We start from the raw sequence: 22,039 nt of genomic DNA on the forward strand, positions 1-22,039 counted from the left end.
CAATTTCCCTACTATTTCTTCTCTTACTGCCTCCAGTCTCCCCACTTTGCTCAACCTCACAACTTCTTTCCATGAACTGGTCACCTTCCACTGACTGACTGTTCACCTGAGGACCACTCATGAACTTACAGCGACATCTGCTGGCTAATGATGATATTCAAAGAAGATAAAGTGGGTTCAATTTGCAGTTATCAGTCTGATCCAATGTGCCATAAACTGCATAGTCAAGTCGAGTGTAAATTGTCTGTAATTACAAGACATCTTTATTTTGATGTCGGCTCTCATTAAAGTGATTTTGTTGGGAACAATGACAGACTTCAATGACAGACTTCAACCAACACTCTGCTTCTGTGTACAGTATCTAGCCCTCATATAGTAGGTACGTCAGAATCAAGGCCCAGCGTTGGACACGGCCCTCCCCTCATCACCAGCAATGATATTATATAATATATTATTATATTATATATTATGAATGATATTATGAAGGATGGAAAGATTAGATCACATAAGTTACTTTTAACAGAATATGGGACTGTATGGGACAACCAACTGATTGCAGCCATGCCGCAGCAGTGGAAGGGGACAGTTGGACAAGGAGAAAAGGCTGTAACAGATGAGTAGAAACAGAGACATATACCAGTTTCATTTAAGGTCAAAACCTCTGACTGCTGTGCCATATAGGATACAAGAATACTGGGAACAGATATGATTTGACGTTCCTGTCACATGGCATCAGGTTTATGAATCAATAAGTGGCTTCGAAAGGTATTCAGACCCGTTCACTTTTTCCACATTTTGTTGTTTTATATTCAATTTAAAATGGATTATTATTATTATTTCTTTGCCATCAATCCACACACGATTAACGGCAAAATAAACCACTTTTTTTTATGTCTCCAAATGTATTAAAATGTAAATATAGAAATGCCTCATTTACATGTACGTATTCAGACCCTTTGCTATGACACTCTTAAATGTCAAATGCTCTCAAATGCAAATATGTTGTCAACAAGTCACTAAGTTGAATTGGGACCATCTTAATGCAAGCATAATAGCTTGGGTGATTTTGGAATGAATATATTTCTTTTTATAGGGTCTCTGATTTGCATAGAAATCAATGACAAATTGAATCTGAACTGAATGTAAAAAAAAAAAAGAATTACTATTTTCCATTTAGGGGAAGGTTGGGGCAGGAACAGAATTGAATATAACTAAAATGATATTTCATTCAAAGAATAAAGATTTTGCATAAAGGCATATACAATAATGTTCCAGATAGAGATGTAGGTAGTAATGCAGATTTTAAATATTCATCAATGGTACACTTGAAAATGGCAGGCACTTGGGCGCAGACTTCAATCAAAAATGTCAGTGATAAAATGTTTTTTTTATTTTTATTTTTAAATATCCAGTATTTATCAACCACCTTGTCGAAGGCATACATACACATGTCATTTGCTCACTATTACAGGATCCAAAAAAAGACAGCCGTAAAGCTGTAACCTCACCCTCCTCACCTGACAGCTGTAACCTCACCCTCCTCACCTGACAGCAGACTGGGACTTAACAGAGTTGATCGTCTCAGTTTTGAAATGATCTCAGGAACCGTCATCTGTTCTTCTCCCATTGACGTCTGATCCCAGTGTCTACCTTTACATACACACACCTGAGAGAACACTGTATACCAGGGCTTTTCAACTGGATTCTTAAGGGGGACAGACATTTTCCACATGCAGGGCACATTTATATATATATATATATATATATATATATATATACGACATTTCATACAACTGAGGCAATTCAAAGTGCTTTACATAGAGCATCAAAAATACAAGAGGTAAGTAAGAAGAAAAAAGTATGAAAAATAGATATAAAAATGCATGCGATTATTCTCCCCAAGAACTGTATACACTTGTAAAACCACGAACAAACACCACAATATCCTTATAAAGAACCTTTAATGAATATAAATTATTTCAAGTTGAAGAGCCTATTGGTAGGCCTACATAAGTTCATAGTTTTCTTTATTTTGAATAACACTTTTCTCACTTACTGGATATGAACACAGCACACAGGGAGCATGAAATCTGATGGTTGTAACCTGGTACCTCAGTGACACTGATTGACAGTACTCAATGGGACAACAGGAGAAATATGGGCCTTTTATTAGAGGAAATTAGACTCTGGCTGACTTCCCAAGCTATCATTTGGTGCACAAGCAACGACCTCATACTTAATACAGCCAAAACCAAGGAACTTATCATTGACTTCCGACGCAGGCCAAATCCCAAACTTCCCATACAAATAAACGGCGACCCCATCACCACCATTGACTCTTTCAAATTCCTTGGAATGATGGAATTACATCAGCAGTCATCTGAAATGGAAAGTCAACACAGAACACATCATTGCAAAAGCTCAACAACGTCTCTTATTTCCTTAGGCAGCTTCAAAAATTCAAACAACTTCTCATCCTGTTTTACTCAGCCATCATCGAGTCCATCATCACATCCTCTAGTACAGTCTGGTACGGCAGCACAGACAGTCAAACACAGATCAAACTACAGCGGACTGTTAAAAAGGCATCAGAAATAGGTAAACCACTCCCCTCAGTTGAACCAACAGAACTGTAAAACGGGCAAAGTAGATTACCTCTGACCCCTCACTTCCTGCTCATCACCTCTTCCAGCTCCTCCCCTCACGGAGGCGCTACAAGTCACTCTCCACAAAGACTAAACGCTTCCCCGACAGCTTTTCCCCCACAGCCATGAAGACTCTGAACACCTCCCTCTAGCCCCCTCCTCACTGACATGACCGACATGCATACCATGATTGTCTGTTGTTGTCTATTGTTTTTGTCTGATGTTGTCTATTGTGCACTTGCTCATTTTTTGTCATTTGTGTGCTGCAGAGAATAATACGCCGTACTGAGAACAAATTCCACCGGCTTTGGTCATGTGGCTAATAATCTATCTAATAAACTATCTATCTAATAAACTATCAATCTAAATCAAATATTTTTGCTGGGGATTTTCTTGTCAGATGTTTATTAAATGTTCCAAATGGATTTGGGTCAGTCTAAATGGATAGGCATTGGTGGACCTGGTCCCTGGTTGAATAACCCTGTTGTATATTCACATTAGCAGTTAGAAGTGCTTGATTTTGGTTTTCCCATGATTCACACACACCTTCACACACCAACATATGATCACACAAAGGAAGTTCCTTTCCCTCCAAGTCACCAGAGGCATTTTGATGCTTCCCCACTCGGCCTCTGTGCACACAGTGCACTTCATGTGGGCTGGTACAGATCATCTCGTATGAGCAAGAATGAGGCGGTTGAGTGTAAATGGGTAAATGAAAGGGGGGATGGCGGTCACTGGCTAGTCCTCTCGTAGATAGGCCTCTGGGATATCCTCCTCCTCCTCCGTCGCAGTGGCGGGAGGCAACCGTCCGCTGTCTTCTGCGTTGGATTCCTTTAGGCTCTCCTCCGCCCCCAGACAGCGCTGCCGGACCTGCTCCACGTGAGACTGGGCCACGTGGAGGCTGCTGCGTGACATCACACACGCCTGGTCTGCACCTGAAAACAACAACCCACAAAAGTGTTGAGAGTAAAGTCTCTCTAAAGAGTTTTATTCAAGTGTAGATAACGCCAATGAAATGGTTGGGGCAGAGCAGCTCTTCAACATCTATCAACAAAAGCATTTAATAAAAGATGATTAAGATTAAGATTTCACTTTGTCGCCATTGACCAGAGCGCAAGTACTGAGACAATGTAGTTCCTGCACACGTCTCTTTCTCATCCCCCCCCCCCCCGCTAGGGAGAACAGAGCTCTGGGCACAGGGTCAGACATCTTTGGCACCCCTGGAGCTACCTGCCACCCGACACTCACGCATGCGCACACCCGTCTGTCTTAGGCGGCAGCGCGGGAGGTGCGTACCTGCGCTGTACGCCGTCTCCGCCGCCAGTTCCGAGAGGCTGACGGCCGTCGTCCAGTTGGACTCAAACTTATTACAGTCCTCCCGCAACACGCTCAGCTGGAGAAGGAGAGGCACATGACAGGGACTTATTGACAAGGTAGACATCAGTAGACAACAGAGCACTGAGCGCGCCATTCCTGTGACAGAAACAACTATACCCATAATATTATTAATAATAATAATAACAACCTTTATTTGTATAGCACTTTTCCTGCAAGCGTTGCAGCTCAAAGTGCTCCAATCATTATATAATCATCATTTAATTATCATTTAAAGGCAATATTAAAAAGATGGGTTTTTAGTCTTGACTTGAACATATTTGCTGAGGTTGCATCCCTAATGTAAACTGGCAGTGCATTCCACAATTTGAGTGCATAAAATGAGAATGCAGCCTCACCAAACCTCTTCTTTTGTACACAGAGAAAACCAGCATCAGAAGACCTGAGAGCTGTAGGGCTGATACGCTAGCATATAGCTCTATACCATAGAGCCCTTAAGAGTGTGGATGTTTACAGGGGCAGCGAGATTCAACCAGAGATGCTTGAGGACACCAGCTTTACATCACATTTACATTTACATTTCCACCCTTTAGCAGACGCTTTTATTCAAAGCGACTTACAATTAGAGATTACAGGGACAGTCTCCACCTGGAGTCACTTAGAGCTAGGTGCTTTTGCTCAAGGGCACACTAGTGGTGGTGTTTCCCAGGTGGGATTTGAACTCATGACCTTCTGATCACTATCCACTAGGCCACTGCTAGCCCCGCTGTGAGAAAAATATCTTTAATACAACAATGACGGTATTATGTTCACTGAAGACTGTATGAATAACAAGAATGGAAGGTGACTAAAACTGCAGGTGACAGATAGAGACCCTCACTGCCTTCTCTCCAAGGCTACTGCAGGTGCCAGATAGAGACCCTCACTGCCTTCTCTCCAAGGCTACTGCAGGTGCCAGATAGAGACCCTCACTGCCTTCTCTCCAAGGCTACTGCAGGTGCCAGATAGAGACCCTCACTGCCTTCTCTCCAAGGCTACTACAGGTGCCAGATAGAGACCCTCACTGCCTTCTCTCCAAGGCTACTGCAGGTGCCAGATAGAGACCCTCACTGCCTTCTCTCCAAGGCTACTACAGGTGCCAGATAGAGACCCTCACTGCCTTCTCTCCAAGGCTAAAGTGAAAGAGTTATGCTCTGTGTTATCTGTACCCACGTGATGTTGTACAAGAACTGAATGTTGAAACTATAAGGTGAACCAACCCCATAGAGAGGTGGGCTTTGTACTTTGAAACCCTATGTTGACTGTACAGACACCCCTCTTGCAAGAGTTTAATAAACACTCTGAAATGATTGATAAAGACTCAGCCTCCATTGGTTATTAATTAACTTAACTCCCGCCTAGCTAATGAAGGGTTAGATACAGAGTTGAGTGACACATACCTCCTGCCGCTGTCGGAGGATGGCCTGCCACACGGCCTCCTCGTCCTCAGGGGCCAGCTTGCTGGCTGAGGCAGCGTAGTTCTTCTGTAGGGTCACCAGTGTGTGGACGGCCTAGAGATGAAAAAGCAACCTTAACTCAAGCAACTCTTGACACAACAACACAACACAGGCATACACAAACCAGGCATACACCAACCAGGCATACACCAACCCGGCATACACCAACCAGGCATATACAAAGCAGGCATACACAAAGCAGGCATACACAAAGCAGGCGTGCATTCTGTCCACAATCCTCCTCCTCCTCACCTACAAATCCCTCCATCCCTCAGTGTGGCAGCCCCCCCCCCCCACCCTTTGGAGCTCTCTCCCCACAGTGATCCGCAACGCCCGTCCTACCCTGGACACCTTCAAATCAGCCCTCAAAACCCCCCTGTTCACCAAGGCCTTTGACCCCTAGTTTCGTTTTGGGCATTTTCTCTGTGTTTTCTGTTTCTGTTTCTGTCTGACTGTCTTTCTGTAAGTCTGTAAAGCGTCCTTTGGTTCCTTGAAAGGCGCTATATAAATCTAGATATTATTAGAAGATATGATTATATTACTAGAAGATAATATTATTATTATTATTATTATTATTATTATTATTATTATTATTGCTGTCTCGAGATGTTGAAGCGTGCGGTACAGCTGCTGGGAACCTAAGAGCATGTTTCCCCCCCGATTTAAGTGCGTAATAGGCAGGATAAGCCTCCGAGGACATTGATGGCCAATACTGGTGGCCAATCTACACTGGGTAGTGAGTGTGGGAGGATTGGGCGGGGTATGGTCTGCAGCCTTTCTAGAATGCTTGGAGAGAGAGGAGCCAGCTCCCTGCAAGAATATGACTCTGGACTCTGGGATACTATCAAGACCTCTTTAGAACACCTCTCTTTCTTTCTTTCCTCTGTAAAAGAATAATGGATTTCTATATTATGTACAACTACATCACTCTGCCCCCCCCCCCATAGCACCCCGCCATCAATTGAGTAGTTAGCAGTATCCATATGAATGATTAATGAAAATACAGTACACTGCATTGAACCTTGCTGTGATGTACTAGCCTAAACGTTCTGTTTCAAGAACCCAGGAGTGCAGGCTTCCACCATCACAAAACATTCAAAGTGCTAAACAAGCTAGCCCTGTACATTGTGTTTATGAGGACAATACACACAGTGTGTGGAAGATGAACAAAAGTATCTTGTGTGGATAACAATTTTCCAGAGGAGAGTGTGTGTGCTCGTAAAATGTGCTTGTAAAAGTTTGAGGCTTAACTTTGGACAATAACATACTCCCGATACAGAGTTGAGGGTGCTAGCAGTCCAAGGTCGTTCTCTACATTGGTAAATCATATTAGCTTAAGAGAGGACTGTGATTTTCTGGGGGCAACATGCATAGATGGTTCCACACATTTTCTCTATGGCTACAAAAACAATCTACAAAAAAAAAGCTGTATGAAACACTCACATAATTGTATATCATTTCACAAAGTCTCATTCAACTTATATGCAGTGGAATGGCGTGTCTGCCGGGCTAATGCTAACTGAGAAACGCTGGTTACCTTGACGTAGTGCGTGAAGGAGTCCACCAGCGCCAGGGTGGTCTGAGAGAGGAAGGTGTTGGTGCTGTCCGTGACCAGAGAGGCGGCCCTGCGAATCAGGGCCTCGTGGGACAGGCTGTCCTGCTTCTGAGAGGAGGTCAGAGGTCATGTCAAGTCAGGTTTATTTATATAGCACATTTTACAACGACAAGACAGCCGCCCAGATTGCTTCACATATAACACACAAGTAAAAGAAAACAACAAATAAAAATACACAAAAACAAAAACAAGGTGCAATACAGAATACAACAGGTGCAGAAATAAAAGTGCAGAAAAGTGCACGTTGTCGGGAGTTGGGAGGCAGGCTCAACTCAGGTCAAAGGCCAGGCAGAAGACGCACGTCTTAGTGAATGTTTTAAAAGACTCAACGCTCTGGGCAGATCGGATGTGGAGGTTATTCCAGAGCCTAGGGGCTGCCTTTTCGAAGGTTCTATCCGCTCTGGTTTTTAGCCTGGTCCAAGGGACCACCAGCAGCAGCTGGTCGGCTGACCTTAGGGCCCGGGATGGGGTATGGTGGCGTAGGAGATCAGCTAAGTACGGAGGTGCCTGCCCGTTTAGTGATTTAAAAACAATCAGAAGTAAGAGTAAGAGAGTGAAGGAGTTGGATGGGTAGCGACATTCCTTTAATGTTGCCACTGAATAGGACCATGAAACAGATGCATGCATCTACTGCTGGCTTTGCCATACTATGCTGCATGATTGTAATGACAATAACAAGTTGAAATGTGTGATAATAAGCATCACCCTAGAGATAGAGACGGTCATTCCACTAGCACGGCATTAGCGCATATGACTGATGAATGGCTGAAGAGCATGGATGACAGGAGGCTAGTGGGGGGGCGGTGACATTGGATTTCAGTGATGCATTTGATGTTATTGATCATTGTCTGTTGCTTGGTGAACTTAAATGTTATGGCTTTAAATCCACTGCTTTGTCCTGGATGGAGAGCTACATGTCCAGGAGAAGACAGAGAGTGTTCTTCAATGGTAGCTATTCCAACAGCAGAGTTACAATGTGGGGTTACTCAGGGTAGTTAGGACCACTCCTATATTCTATATTTGCAAATTAACTCCCATCAGTATTAGATAAAGCAAGAGTGGTTATGTATGCTGATGCAACATTAACATATCAAGAGCTAACTGATTGAGCACTGAGCTCAGAATGGGTGAGTGGGTTAGTAATACCCACTGAACCAAGTGATTCAAGCTTTAGTTTGGTCACACCTTGAGTACTGTCCAGTCATTTGGTCATCTGCAGCTAAGAAAGATCTAAGAAAACTCCAAATCACTCAAAACAAATGTTAACGTTTATAATGGAAGCTTCCATCTACGTTGCACTCGGGGAGAATCAATATTGGAGACGGTGAACTGTTTTGCCCTCGGGCATGGTTTTATTTTCTCCTCACCAAAAGTACATATTTTCCGCTCAGCCGAGCTAACTTGGAATGGTAGACAACAACTCGGACAAGTGCATCAACACATCAACATATTAACAACACACAAGCCTGCAGTCTTACGCAGCGCCCCTCAGTGGCACAACAACAGCACTGCATCCTCCTATCAACCTGGGCTATCAACCCTGGGCTATCAACCTATCAACAAACACAATCCATACCCAACTGAGGACATATATAATACATTTTACTTAACAACAAAGCTGCTAGATTAGCTCTCCACTGTTCAATGCGCACAAATGTTTTGGAAATGCATAGAAATCTCACATGGCTTCCTGTAGAAAATAGATTACAATCCAGTCTTCTGGAGGCTATTCCACGAACGTTGATTAGTATATCGGCGATAAAAATAAATCAGGCGATCAGGCAACTCGGGATTGGAATTCAAGCCAGGTGATTGTCATGAGTGTTCACAGAACACCGGCTTAGAAATCCTCGATATGGGCACGTGCACACAGACATAAAGAGCCCCGAAGAATCGAACTGTCGAAATGAAGATACTCCACTCTGCAGGGGTCCTACTTTTGCGCAGCATTCCGACTTATTGATCTTTATGAAGATGGAAAAATAAGATGTAAAATAGTGCAATACTGCCGCAATTAACAAGGCGAGGGAAATGGTTTGGCAAGAAATTGCTGACCGATTAAATGCGTAGGTCATACTAGCCCCAGTTATTGTTCTATGTTCATATTTTAATAAATGAATATTTACTACTGTGGTGATATCAGCAGCAGGCTACAAACAGTCATATCGTCACAATGGCCTAGTGCAGCGGTTCCCAACCTATGGGCCGCGGCCCACTGGTGGTCCACGAGAGTACTGCAAGTGGGCCGCCAAATCATGGGCAAAAAAATGGTTTTATTGATGGTTTTTTGTTACAAAAACGTTTTAATTTTAAAAAGATAAAAAATCTTGGATTGAACAGCCTTGATCGTATTGTGTGTGGTGTGCGCCGATATTTCCATCTGAAAAGAAGAAGTCAGCTCGCTTCTTGATTGGCTACATTCCATCCCGGACTCGCGAACAGGGTTGCCAGATGGGATCGACATTTTCCACCCTAACCACAGTCTAAAACCGCTAATTCCACCAAAAACACCCGAGCCCATCTGGCAACCCAAGTCGGGAGTCGGGAGTTACCCACACACAAGGATGTTTGGTCGTATTGAACACATACAACATTTACGATCTTGGTATTTGATCACCTGCTATATAAAACATCGCCACTCGGCTTTAATGGTTTAACCGCATTTTTTTTTTCTTGCCACGTCGTTGTTTTGAGCGCTCGTGCGCGTTTCATGCGCGTGCACGTGCTGCTGAGTGGGCCGCGAATACTGGAGAGATATGTAAAGTGGGCCGTGAGTCCTAAAAGGTTGGGAACCGCTGGCCTAGTGGTATCGACCGCTGCCATAGTATTTATTTGTCATTTTAAGACGGTGGTTCAAATCCCTCTTCTGACACACTTTTTACTGCATTTCGTTGTCTGAATCTAATCTAAAATCTCATCTAAAAAAGTATGTAGGCTATAAAATGATGGTGCAGGCTAATTTACAAGAACTGACACGATTACAATGGGGTTTGAAGCCTTTCTGAGTAGTAAATTATGTTCTAACGCAGTGGTTCTCAACCTTTTTTGGGCCAGCGCCCCCCTGTCCATTATCCAGGCCTCTTACCGCCCCCCCATCAAAAAAAGTAGGCTTATTTTCTTCCCTAGATATTAATGTTGACTAATATTCTGTGTTATATAATTTAAAAAGCATGTCACTGAATGCCAAATAATAGATTGGATTTAACTGGGCAGTTGGAATATCATTATCATTAGTTTACCAGAGAGCAGAAAAGTAAAAAAAAAAAAAAAAAAATGCTGTTTCTCACGACGAGTGTTTGTTTTTGCTGTTGCAGCTCGACAGCGTTAGAATCTTAAAAACTGCTATCTATACCAAACTCTATTGAGAAAGCATTTTTTGTAAATAAATAGCTTTCCTATCCTATATAACATCGGGACCTCGTTCCGCCGAATCCGACGCCGGGAGGCTGAGTCGGGATTACCAGCGTTATTAGTTAGCTACCGCGGCTAACCAGCTAGCCACCTTTACACTTTTTAAACGGGCTTTTTTCTATCGGGATACCTCCCTGAACTACTAACAACCTTATATACTCTTATATCACATATCTCTGTAATACTCCTAGCTCACCATAATCAAATTGTTTTTCTCTCTCTCTGCAAATAACACCACTTTTCTCTTTCATGGCCTGCCGGCGCTGCCTGGAGCTTAGCCTCCAGGTTGAGGAGATGAAGGGACGAATCTCAACTCTCCACCAGATCAGACAAGGGGAGTCGCATCTTAGTTCACTTTATGACACATTACATAAAACAATAATTACAGACATAGAAAGCACACAAACCACAACATCAACATCAAAGCCTCCACCTCCACCTGTAAGCCCAATCCCAGGTGTAACTCACACTGTCCCTACATCACCAGGGACTTGGACCACCGTCAGGAAGAGGAGTCGTACCATCGACTCCTCTGGCACCAACCCCCATGAGGCCCTCCTGCTGCGGAACAGCTTCGAGGCGCTGCAGAGCCACCAGTCCACACCGAAGCCGAAGAGAGCCAGGGCCTGCACCCCCACCCCCCCCCCTCCCTCTCTCTCTCCCCCTCTCCCACCCTGGGCCCCCTACAGGTCCATCATGCCGCCAGCAGAGGAGACTACAGTTCGTGTCTCCTCCCCCCCCCCCCCCCGCACCCGCTCTTCTCCCCCCCCCCCCCCCCTCTGTGCTTATAATAGGCTCGTCCATGGTCCGCCATGTTGCAGTCCCGAAGGCCATAACCCACTGCATCCCAGGTGCCAAGGTGAGGGACGTCGCCGCGGTAGTCCCGATGCTGGTGGAGGATGCTCCCCCCCAGGTCACCTCCGTCATCGTCCACGTGGGTGCCAACGACATCGGACGGGAGAGGTCGGAGGAGCTGAAGGACGACTTCCGAGCTCTCATCGCCACCGTCAAGGGCACAGGTAAGACCTGCATCATCTCGGGCCCCTTCCCGAGTCCCAGGTATGGCGACACCAAATACAGTAGAATTCGAAGTCTTCACCTTTGGCTACAGGGATACTGCTGTCATACGCAAACCCCATTTATAGACAATTTCACCACGTTCTTTAACCGTAATGAGCTGTTTGCGAGAGATAGGTTTCACCCAAACAGGTATGGTGCCTGCCTGCTGTCGATGTCCATGGACCTCGCTGTCCAGCCCTGGACCTGGCCGGTGCCCTGTCAACGCTGATGTGGGATGAGTCCGATCCATTCCTCTAACACCAAACATGCCATCCAGACTATTGTCTCCCATCGGACTCCCTCCACCACAAATAAGGCAATACATGGCGCAAATTTGAGAAATGTATTACCCATTTCATTAAGTATGCCCTCGAGTCAGTCCCAGTGTCAAAATGACATCTCCATGGCAATTTTGAATATCAGGTCCCTATCAAACAAAAAAACATTTATCATAAATGAGCTCATTTGTGATAGAAAACTCGACTGTATGCTACTCACAGAAACCTGGCTAGATACAAATGGAGCAGCAGCCCTTATTGAGGCATCTCCCCCCAACTACAGTTTTTTCCAATCAATCAGAAATGGAAAAAAGGGGGGAGGAACAGCTACCATAGCTTCAAATAACCTAAACTGCAGGAGCATATCCTTTGATATATTCTCCTCCTTTGAATATCATGCCACAGTTATGGCATGCCAACCACCTATTCTTACGGTAACTGTATACAGGCCGCCGAAACCAGCCCCTACCTTCCTACCTGACTTCTCTGAGTTCCTATCCATTATCCATCCCAACTATGATAGGATTATTATCACTGGTGATTTTAACTTTCATGTTGATAATGAGGCTGACTTGAGGGCTAGGGAATTTATTGACCTCTTGGAATCTATGGATTTTGTCCAACATGTCAATGAACCCACTCACAATCATGGCCATACCCTTGATCTTGTGATTACAAAGGGTCTTGAGGTCTCAATATCAGGTATCAGCGACCTGGCCCTCTCTGACCATTTCTGTATTTTCTTTACCATTGTAACACGTAAAGCTGAAAGCAATGCTGAACGTGTTGTTAAAAAACGTTATCTTACCCCTGCAGTGGCTGAACATTTCAAAGCTTTAATGAACAGTAATCACACAACTCCCACGTTGTGTGAAAACGACTTAGTAATTACCTTTAACAATAAAGTAAAAATGGCCCTAGACTCCCTGGCACCTACCAAACTAAAAAAGGTTGGAGCCAAGAGGAGAGCACCATGGCGAAACAGTGAAATAAATCTCCTAAATGTAGGAAAGCTGAGCGCAGATGGAGAAAGAGCAAATTACAGATTGATCAGAATATTTTTAAAGAACATCTATCTGCCTTTAACTTGGCAATGCGAAATGCTAGAAAAAAATCACTTCTCAAAGATAATATCTACAAACAAGAATAACCCCAGGGTCTTGTTCTCGACAATTGATTGCCTTGTAAACCCTGCTCCTAGAACTCTAGACGGCGCAGCCTCTGTCACCAAATGCGAGGAATTTGCAGCCCACTTCAGGGATAAGATAACAAATATTAGAATGTGTATTACTCAGGAAAGACTAGGTTTGTGTAGCACCACAGATCCGCCACCACAGAACATGACTATGAGCATGTTCACCATGATTAGTACGGAAACATTAGGTAAAATTGTGTCACAGCTTAAACCGTCTACGTGTCCTCTTGACCCTATTCCTACCACCTTTTTTAAGGACATTTTTGAATCTGTGTCTGATGACATACTAGGCATTGTAAATCACTCCCTACTTAAAGGGATATTTCCAGCGGCGCTTAAAACTGCCCTGGTTAGACCCACCCTGAAGAAAAGTAACCTAGATCCTTCTGATCCAAAAAACTGTAGACCAATATCCAATCCCACTTTTCTAAGCAACATTTTAGAAAAGGCAGCGTATAGACAGCTTCATGAATTCTTAGTCCTAAATAATAGGTATGACCCACTTCAGTCAGGTTTCCGATCATACCACAGCACAGAAACCGCTTTGCTTAAGGTAACTAATGACCTTAGGATAAATGCAGACTCGAAAACTCTCGATTCTTGTACTCTTAGACTTAAGTGCAGCCTTTGATACGGTAGACCACTCCATACTTATTGAGAGACTTGAAAACTGGGTTGGCCTCTCAGGTCCGGTCTTAAACTGGTTCAGGACTTACCTGGCTGACCGAGACTACTTTGTAGCCCTTGGTGACCATAAGTCAAAAAATTATAGCACAACCTGTGGAGTTCCCCAGGGGTCCATTTTAGGACCGTTGCTTTTTAGCCTATACATGCTACCCCTCAGTTCTGTTATCAAGAAGCATAGCGTTAACTACCACAGCTATGCTGACGACACTCAGCTTTATATCTCAGTAACTCCCAACGACTACAAGATGATCGACCACCTGATAGACTGTATTGCCGATATTAATATTTGGATGACACAAAACTTTCTCCAACTCAATCAAGAAAAAACAGAGGTATTGATCATTGGCGAGAAAACTGGGAGAGAGAAATTATCTGCACACTTGAAAACACTAGCTCTTAACACTAAGTGTCAGGTAGTGCTGTCCCAAACGACTATTTTTCTAACGATTAATCTAGCGATTATTTTATCGATTATTCGATTAGTCTAACGACTAATTTATCGATAAGTCTAACGATAATTTTTGTGCTGTAAAAAAAAAAAAAAAAATTTAGTATTTGTCTCCACCTCACTGCTATGTTTAGCCAACTTGAATGCCAACATGGCCATTTAGAAGTCTGTCCATCACCACAACACATAGCTAGCTAACGTTACTCTCGCTGCTATGTTATGATTAGCTAAATTGATGCTAACGTAGCATGCGAGCTACGAGCTAGATAACGTACAGTAGGTGCTCGCACCACAATGACAATAGGCTACCGTAGCTAGCCAGCTACATAGCTAACGTTACTAACACCAGAAGACAAGACATACGAACTGTGGTGAGCTACATTGCTTGTGTAACATTAGCTAGTAGCTATCCATTTTTCACTCATACACTTAATTGTCTCGCCTGGTAAAATAAAGGTTTAAAAAAAAAAAAAAAAACGCCATTTTGTTTATTTGCGACTAACCGACGCATATTACGCTAACCGACGTATTGACGTAGTCGGTGACGTCGACGACGTCGAATAATCGTAACAGCCCTAGTGTCAGGCCAGGAATCTTGGTGTCATAATTGACCCAGATCTAAATTTTGAAACTCATATTAATAATACTATTAAAACATCCTTCTACCATCTAAGAAACATCACTAAGGTACAATCATTTCTCTCCCAGGCAGACACTGAAAAATTAATGCATGCGTTTGTTACTAGTAGGCTAGATTACTGTAATGCTCTCCTGACAGGTCTCCCCCAAAAAATGATAAATAGACTACAAATGGTTCAAAATGCTGCTGCTCGTGTCCTTACTAGGACCAAACGAAGAGCGCACATCACACCTGTCTTGAGATCACTACACTGGCTCCCTGTCAGTCATAGAATAGACTTTAAGATCCTTTTACTAGTTTATAAATCACTTCACTGTGATGCACCCAATTACATGGTGGACATGCTCATAAGATACACACCAGCTAGACCCCTACGGTCTAGTGGCACAGAACTTTTAATAGTGCCAGAGGCTAGGACAAAGAGATTTGGAGGATCAGCTTTTAGCATATATGCTCCTAGATTGTGGAACACCCTACCTGAGGGCCTGAGGTTGTCTAAAACTCAGGACATTTTTAAGCGTGACCTCAAAACCTACTTATTTAATGTCGCCTTTTGATACTAAGGGAGACATTGGACATTATAGAACTAGGATCACTAGGCCATTACACCATACTCGTGTTTTGAGATTTGTGTTGACAGGAAAATGGACCCGGGTGCTGATGAGGCACTGTCAGCTCCAAATAGCACCTAGAGCAGTACTGGAACCGGTACAAGGGTGTACCAGGACTAGGGATGCTCCGATTTATCGGCCACCGATTTAAATCGGCCGATTTCACTCCAAATGACTCGATCGGTGATCGGCAAAAATGGCCGATCGCAAAAACCGATCTTTTTTTCCTTTTTTTTTTTTCCTGGGGAAGACAGATAACTGAACAGAAAACATAGGAGGACGTAACAGTATGTAAACCATGAAGGCCACGTTTATGATGTCTTTTATACAGCCATATCGACTGACTTGGGCTTCAGGCCCTAACTGGGTGATAGGCCAGACCTTTACTATGCCATAAAAATGGGTCTGCGTTTGCTTGGTGCCTAATGGATCAAAACTTTTGTCTAAAAAGCAAAAAATATGTAGGCTATCCAGTCAGTAGGCCTACAGTTATGTATTTTTTTAAAAATCGGTATCGGTATCGGTTGATCTTGAGGAAAAAAATCGGTGATCGGTATCGGCCCCAAAAATCCAGATCGGAGCATCCCTAACCGGTACCGTTTTTAAAGTATCGATTTGGCACCGGTATCGAATAAAAACAAACGGTACCCAACCCTAACCACCAACCAGGGCCAGTCATCTCACTGAGGTAGGCATACCTGGCTTCCTGAAGCTAAAAGTTTCATTGTTGAAAAATAATAATAATAGAAAATATAAGCCTCATCAACAACAACAACAATAATAATAATAACCAATCATAATTATGCATGAACGTTTTATCAATCATAAACACATATAGGCTAATAACCCAGTATATAAATAGGTTAATACGGTGAAAGAAAAGGTGAATGAAGTAAATATAAAAGTTATTATAGGCTTTAAAATGTGAGACATTTAAAAATATATATTACATGTGGGGGTCCCTGTTCTGTTTGTCTCTCGTCCAAGGGGTCCTTGGGTTGAAAAAGGTTGAAGACCCCTGTCATAGATGACAAGAAACTACAGCACTTTTCTGACCAAGTAGTGTATATCAGAAATGAAAACAACTATCTGACTAGTAGGGGTGCAACGGTTCTCGGTTTTTTTACGGACGGTACGGTTTGCGTTCCACGGCTCAATTCACTAGTGAACCGTGACGGTTTTCGGTTTATGCTGCGATTTGGCTGCGTTGGTAAATTAGCTCTGAGAGCGCCGCAACAGTTTGAGGAAGCCCCGGATTCCTACAAGTCTGCGGTGTGGGGTCATTTCGCTTTTCCCGTTGAATACGACAATAAGGGGGGGGAAACAGTGGACAGAAATATTACTGTCTGCAAGCTCTGCTTAAAGCGTGTGCCATATGCAAATGGTTGCACCTCTAACATGAACCAGCATATTCGCCGCTACCACTCAACGATAACACTGACTGGGAGCAGGAAAGCCAGTCAGGTAGCGTCAGTGAGCAGACAGCAGTCTCTCTCTCTGATGCGTTCGGACAGACGTACACTACCACTTCAGAGAAACACAAAAAAATAACCAATGCAGTGGGGATGTTCATTGCAAAGGATTTGCAGCCCTTTTCGGTGGTTGGAGATTTGGGTTTTCGAAATCTGATAAAAACTCTCGAGCCCCGTTACAGTGTCCCCTCCCATACATCATTCAGCACCAAAATAATCCCCGGTATTTACCAAACAACGCGCAGAGGCATTGAAGACGATTTGGCAAAAACACAGAGCTTTGCACTGACTACGGAGGGTTGGACCTCCCGGGCAACGGAGAGTTACCTCACTGTCACGGTCCACTACATGTCACCGGATTGGGAGATGAAGAGCGCAGTACTGCAAACTCGTCCACTATACGAAAGCCATACCAGCGCGCACCTGGCAGAGGAACTAACAAATGCAGTGACTGAGTGGAAGTTGGAGAGGCCAAACATAACAATTCCCGTAACAACAGACAACGCAGCAAATATCGTAAATGCGATCCATGAAGCTGGTGGACTGGGGCCACAGATCGGCTGCTTTGCGCACGTCGTAAATCTCGCCGCCAAGAAGGCAGTGGCAATAACCCCGGTGTCCCGCCTCCTGGGTAAGATCAGACATGCAGTCACTTTCTTCCACAAAAGCACCACAGCCCACCATATTCTGACAATATGTTAGATATGTTAGACTTACCAAAACACAAATTAATCCACGATGTCGCAACTCGTTGGAATACAACACATGACATGTTGGAACGCTATGTGGAAAGTGTTACTTTTGTAGTGTGAATTTGTTTTCCTCCTGTTTGTATACGGGCTACCAGCTGTCAAGGCTAAAGTGCACTTTTACTTTCGAAAGTGTTTATTTATTTTTGGACATTTGAAAGTGTTTTTTGTTTATATACAATTATATATACATTATATACATAACATATACATGTGTATGTTAAAGTTCCATATTATGTATAAGCAAAATAAAGTAAAGTAACAGTTTGTAAATAAATAGTAGCATTTGTTTCTGAACCGAACCGTACCGAAAACCGTGACCCAAAATACCGAACCGTACCGAACCGTGGGCCAACTGAACCGTTGCACCCCTACTGACTAGACAGGCCATTTCAGGACAACTCTTACCACCTAGACCTAGGACAAATCTCTTACCACCTAGACCAGGGGTCGGCAACCTTGAATGTTGAAAGAGCCATATTGGACCAAAAAACAAAAAAAACGAATCGGTCTGGAGCCGCAAAAAAATTAAAGCCTTATATAAGCCGTATAATGAAGGCCAGTGGCGCCGGCAGGATTCGATTTCATGGTACGCACAGAAACGTAACAAAACTAAATAGCGCAGACTAGCCTACAATATACATACAGTAGGTTGGATGATTGTATCACCTATTCATAGTTTGCAGTCACGTGACTAGCGCAGAGCCCTGGCGGCCAAAACATAGTGGAAACTCCGTAGAACTGCAGCACTGACCTGTCATTAACCACCTGTTTCAAGCAAAGATTATTTAGATCACCTCTCAAAAGAAGAAAAACTAAGATATGTGAACAAACTACACATTTTGGACACTTGCGATCCATATAGAGCACCCGCCGCAGTATTTCAATCAGTAAAAACAGCGAAGTCGTTGCCAGAGCTGCAGTTCGGTGATGTTTACATAATCATATCTTGTGGAGAATCCTTCCCCTCACACTGCCGCCAGGATGAAAGCGTACAAAAGTACAGACAGTTATCTGTTTTTTCGATCTGGATGGGTCAATAATGCTAATGTTAGCTAGCTAGCTAAAGGACCTACACAACCAACTCCAAGCTGGTAGCGTCCACAACAACAAACCATGTCAGAACGATTATGCAATGATAATGACTAAAAATAGAATAACTAGGCTAGTCAAAGTCAAAGTCAGCTTTATTGTCAATCCAATATATGTACAGACATGGATTATATGTACAGTCAATCCAATATATGTACAGACACAAGATTAAAAAATAACTATATATACAAAAAATACTAGATAAAAGATTTGAAATGTGCGGTACAATGTGCGGTACAATTGCTCTAATAGCACAAATCCACAATCTTCTCCTCTCTGGGTTCTTTTTCTGACGGAATTCTGTAGAACAGGGTTGTCTCCTCGTCGGTTAGTGCACCCGATTGCACAGCAACTATCCAGCATTTTGTCAAACAACTAATTACTTGGTAAAAACCTGATAAAATAGCTGGCAGGCAGCAGAAGAAAGATTTGTTTTGCCCGCCAGGTGGGCGTTCCCCTTATGCCGCGACGACACGTGCAAACAATATGGTGTCAGAATGTATAATACTAGTCATGTGCCAACATATCCGAATCCTATTGGCCCTCGTACAACATTACAGCGTAAGCAGGGAGTTGTAGTTCAAGGAGAGAGACGCGGCAACTTAAAAAATAAATAATCGTTGTTAATTTCCATTTGTGGTCAAAGCCACAGGGAGCCACTGAAGATGGGCAAAAGAGCCGCATGCGGCTCCGGAGCCGCGGGTTGCCGACCCCTGACCTAGACCTAGGACACATCTCTTACCACCTAGACCGAGGACACATCTCTTACCACCTAGACCTAGGACACATCTACTACCACCTAGACCTAGGACAAATCTACTACCACCTAGACCTAGGACACATCTCTTACCACCTAGACCTAGGACACATCTCTTACCACCTAGACCTAGGACACATCTACTACCACCTAGACCTAGGACACATCTACTACCACCTAGACCCAGTGGCGGGCGGTGCATTTCACACCTAGGCCTTCAGTGATGTCCGACACATTCCTACCTGAATTATTCTACCTCTTAATACCATCGTTATGACGCCATGGCTCTAGAAACTAGACAGAAACACAGTATAACCGGGCGTTGCATCACCTTAACATAGTCAGACAAGTACAACAGAGTTATATTAATATTTCCGAAGCATTTTTAATCAATAAATCCGCATTTACAATGAAGAGTGTTAAACTAACATCTTTAAGATCGCTACATTACCCACGTCTGTCGTCTCGTCCACCATAATAGCGACAAAGGGTGCCTTTTTAATCTCCATTTTGATCTCTTCTCCCACTTCAGCAATAGCAAAAATCAGGTCGTTTTGTATTTTGCCTGACGTCCCAGTAAACACTTTGTTTGTGGACAGGTGGTAATGTAAATCTGGGTTGTTTTCAGCCAGAAAAGAAAGAAGCTCAACGTAGTTTCCTGTTTGTGGACTCGGTGCTTTTATCGTGTCCCCTAAATGAAAGTTATTGTTTACCCAAAAACAGGACACAATCGATCAGTATTATCGATCAGTCAACGAAAGCTTTCGTTGTGGCGCTCCGTTTCCCTGGCACTTTCAAAAGTTTCACATCTACCGGCATAGTTACGCATCTCAATAGTGAATATCAATAGTGCGTATCAATAGTGCGTATCAATAGTGCGTATCCAATCAAAAGACGTGCTGGGTGCTGACATCATTGAGCCTTACAGCAGGCGCCGTTGTTGCTTTTGCTCGCATCTACGTAGGTTTACTAGGAACGCCACAGGTTTTCTCGTTCCAACGTTAAGTTACAGGTCGTATCCGCGGCACCGTTTAGCGTGCACCGTTTAGCGTTTTGGAGCCCCCTAGCAACACATTTTGATTGGATAAAAGCTCTAACATAAAGGCCAGCCCTCCAAATCTCAATCGGAGACTGGAAGCAGCGCAACCAAGAGGAAAGCTATGAAATGAAGAGAATAGACTATGGGGAATCATTAATACATATTTGTGGAAAAAATATATTAAAATAAAATGTATATTCTGATGATGTTTAGGCCAGCAGAGAAGGCCTTGCTGGCCCTGACGGCACACCACTGCCTAGACCTAGGACAGACACATCTACTAAAATCTACTGTAGTTTACAGAGCCATAACAGGATGGAACTCCTTACCCAAGCATGTTAGTAAAACTAATTCTAGAGGCAAAACAATAAAGGAGCAATTTAATACAAGTTACTCTGAATGAACAGTAGATGATTTATCTCGTTTGCTGATCTGTTGTATTTCATTTATTTATTTTACATTTTTTAAATTCCTTTCTTTTGTTATTATGATGTATACAATGTTTACAATTGTCTGTATGTATATAATGTTGACAATTGTCCAAATATGATTTTTGTGTCGGACACCAGGAAGACTAGCTAATGATGTCATGGCATTAGCTAATGGGGATCCTAATAAACAAACAAACAAACAAACAGACAAACCTGTGCGAAGGGCACTGCACAGAGGCCGCCAGTAGCAGTCAGGGAAATCCAGTTCTTTCGTATTGTCGTGGGGAACTTGGCGACTTGGCGACCCACCAACGCCCCACCGACGCTCATAAGAGTTGAAGCGTACCTGCAGCACATGACAGACATGTTATGACGGACATGTTATGACAGACATGTTATGACAGACATGTTATGAGACATGTTACACCACGCACGGACTCGATCATCATAACAACCTTCCATTTGATCACTCGCTAGGGACGAGTAAACAAGAGAGCCACAGCAGGCTAACATTAGCTAGCACGCTGTCATAGAGGCGCGATGACAAGCTCAGGAAACCTTTTTTAGGACAAACCTATCTTTCCTACAGGGAACGTTATATTTGATCTTAAAATCCTGATGAGATAGTTTGTCAATATACCTCAAGCCAAAACAAAACACACCCTTCCCCAACGCCGCCATATTGAACTGGAACAAGTGGAAGTTGGTGCGATCGCATAAAAGTACCCCGGTAGAAACAACAGTCTGTACTCTCTTGAGAAATAGGGAACTCTTACTTCTTCTTCTTCTGTTGGATTTAACGGCAGCGTGCATTCTTAACTGTGCTCTACTGCCATCCTCTGGGTGTATCCAATTCCTATTATTGTCCAGCTCGTCTCCTTCTCTCCCTGTCGGTTGTTAAGTCGTGACGTGTTTCCGGGTCCGACGTTGGCTGAGGCGCTCTCTTCGACATGCCGCAGTGCTGTGTCCCTTGTTGTAAGAATAGATCCGAGTCTAAAACAACGATTCAACTGTCATTCTACCGCTTTCCTTGTAATGAGAAAGAAAAGAGCAAATGGCTGCAGGTGATAAGGTAA

The 22,039-nt window shown here is 43.4% G+C and overlaps 1 protein-coding gene across 3 annotated transcripts; it reads right to left on the reverse strand.

The window, feature by feature from the left end:
* Positions 1–1,751: 1,751 nt before the first annotated feature.
* On the reverse strand, positions 1,752–21,856 carry diablob (diablo, IAP-binding mitochondrial protein b). Of its 3 annotated transcripts, none has more exons than XM_080530443.1 (6): positions 21,604–21,699; positions 21,177–21,309; positions 7,017–7,139; positions 5,423–5,533; positions 3,945–4,041; positions 1,752–3,583 (listed from the first exon to the last, which is right to left on the reverse strand). In XM_080530443.1, the coding sequence occupies exons 1-6, from the start codon at positions 21,642–21,644 to the stop codon at positions 3,387–3,389; spliced, it is 702 nt and encodes a 233-aa protein (XP_080386569.1). In that variant the 5' UTR covers positions 21,645–21,699; the 3' UTR covers positions 1,752–3,386. The 3 variants fall into 3 exon arrangements, with proteins under 3 accessions (XP_080386569.1, XP_080386570.1, XP_080386568.1); XM_080530444.1 differs by lacking the exon at positions 21,604–21,699 and adding an exon at positions 21,740–21,856 and having other exon boundaries at positions 1,753–3,583; positions 7,017–7,142; XM_080530442.1 differs by having other exon boundaries at positions 1,753–3,583; positions 7,017–7,142.
* Positions 21,857–22,039: the final 183 nt, after the last annotated feature.

Source organism: Nansenia antarctica (genome assembly GCF_963989245.1).
Source record: "Nansenia antarctica genome assembly, chromosome: 4".
In the NCBI taxonomy this organism is placed as follows: Eukaryota; Metazoa; Chordata; class Actinopteri; order Argentiniformes; family Microstomatidae; genus Nansenia; species Nansenia antarctica.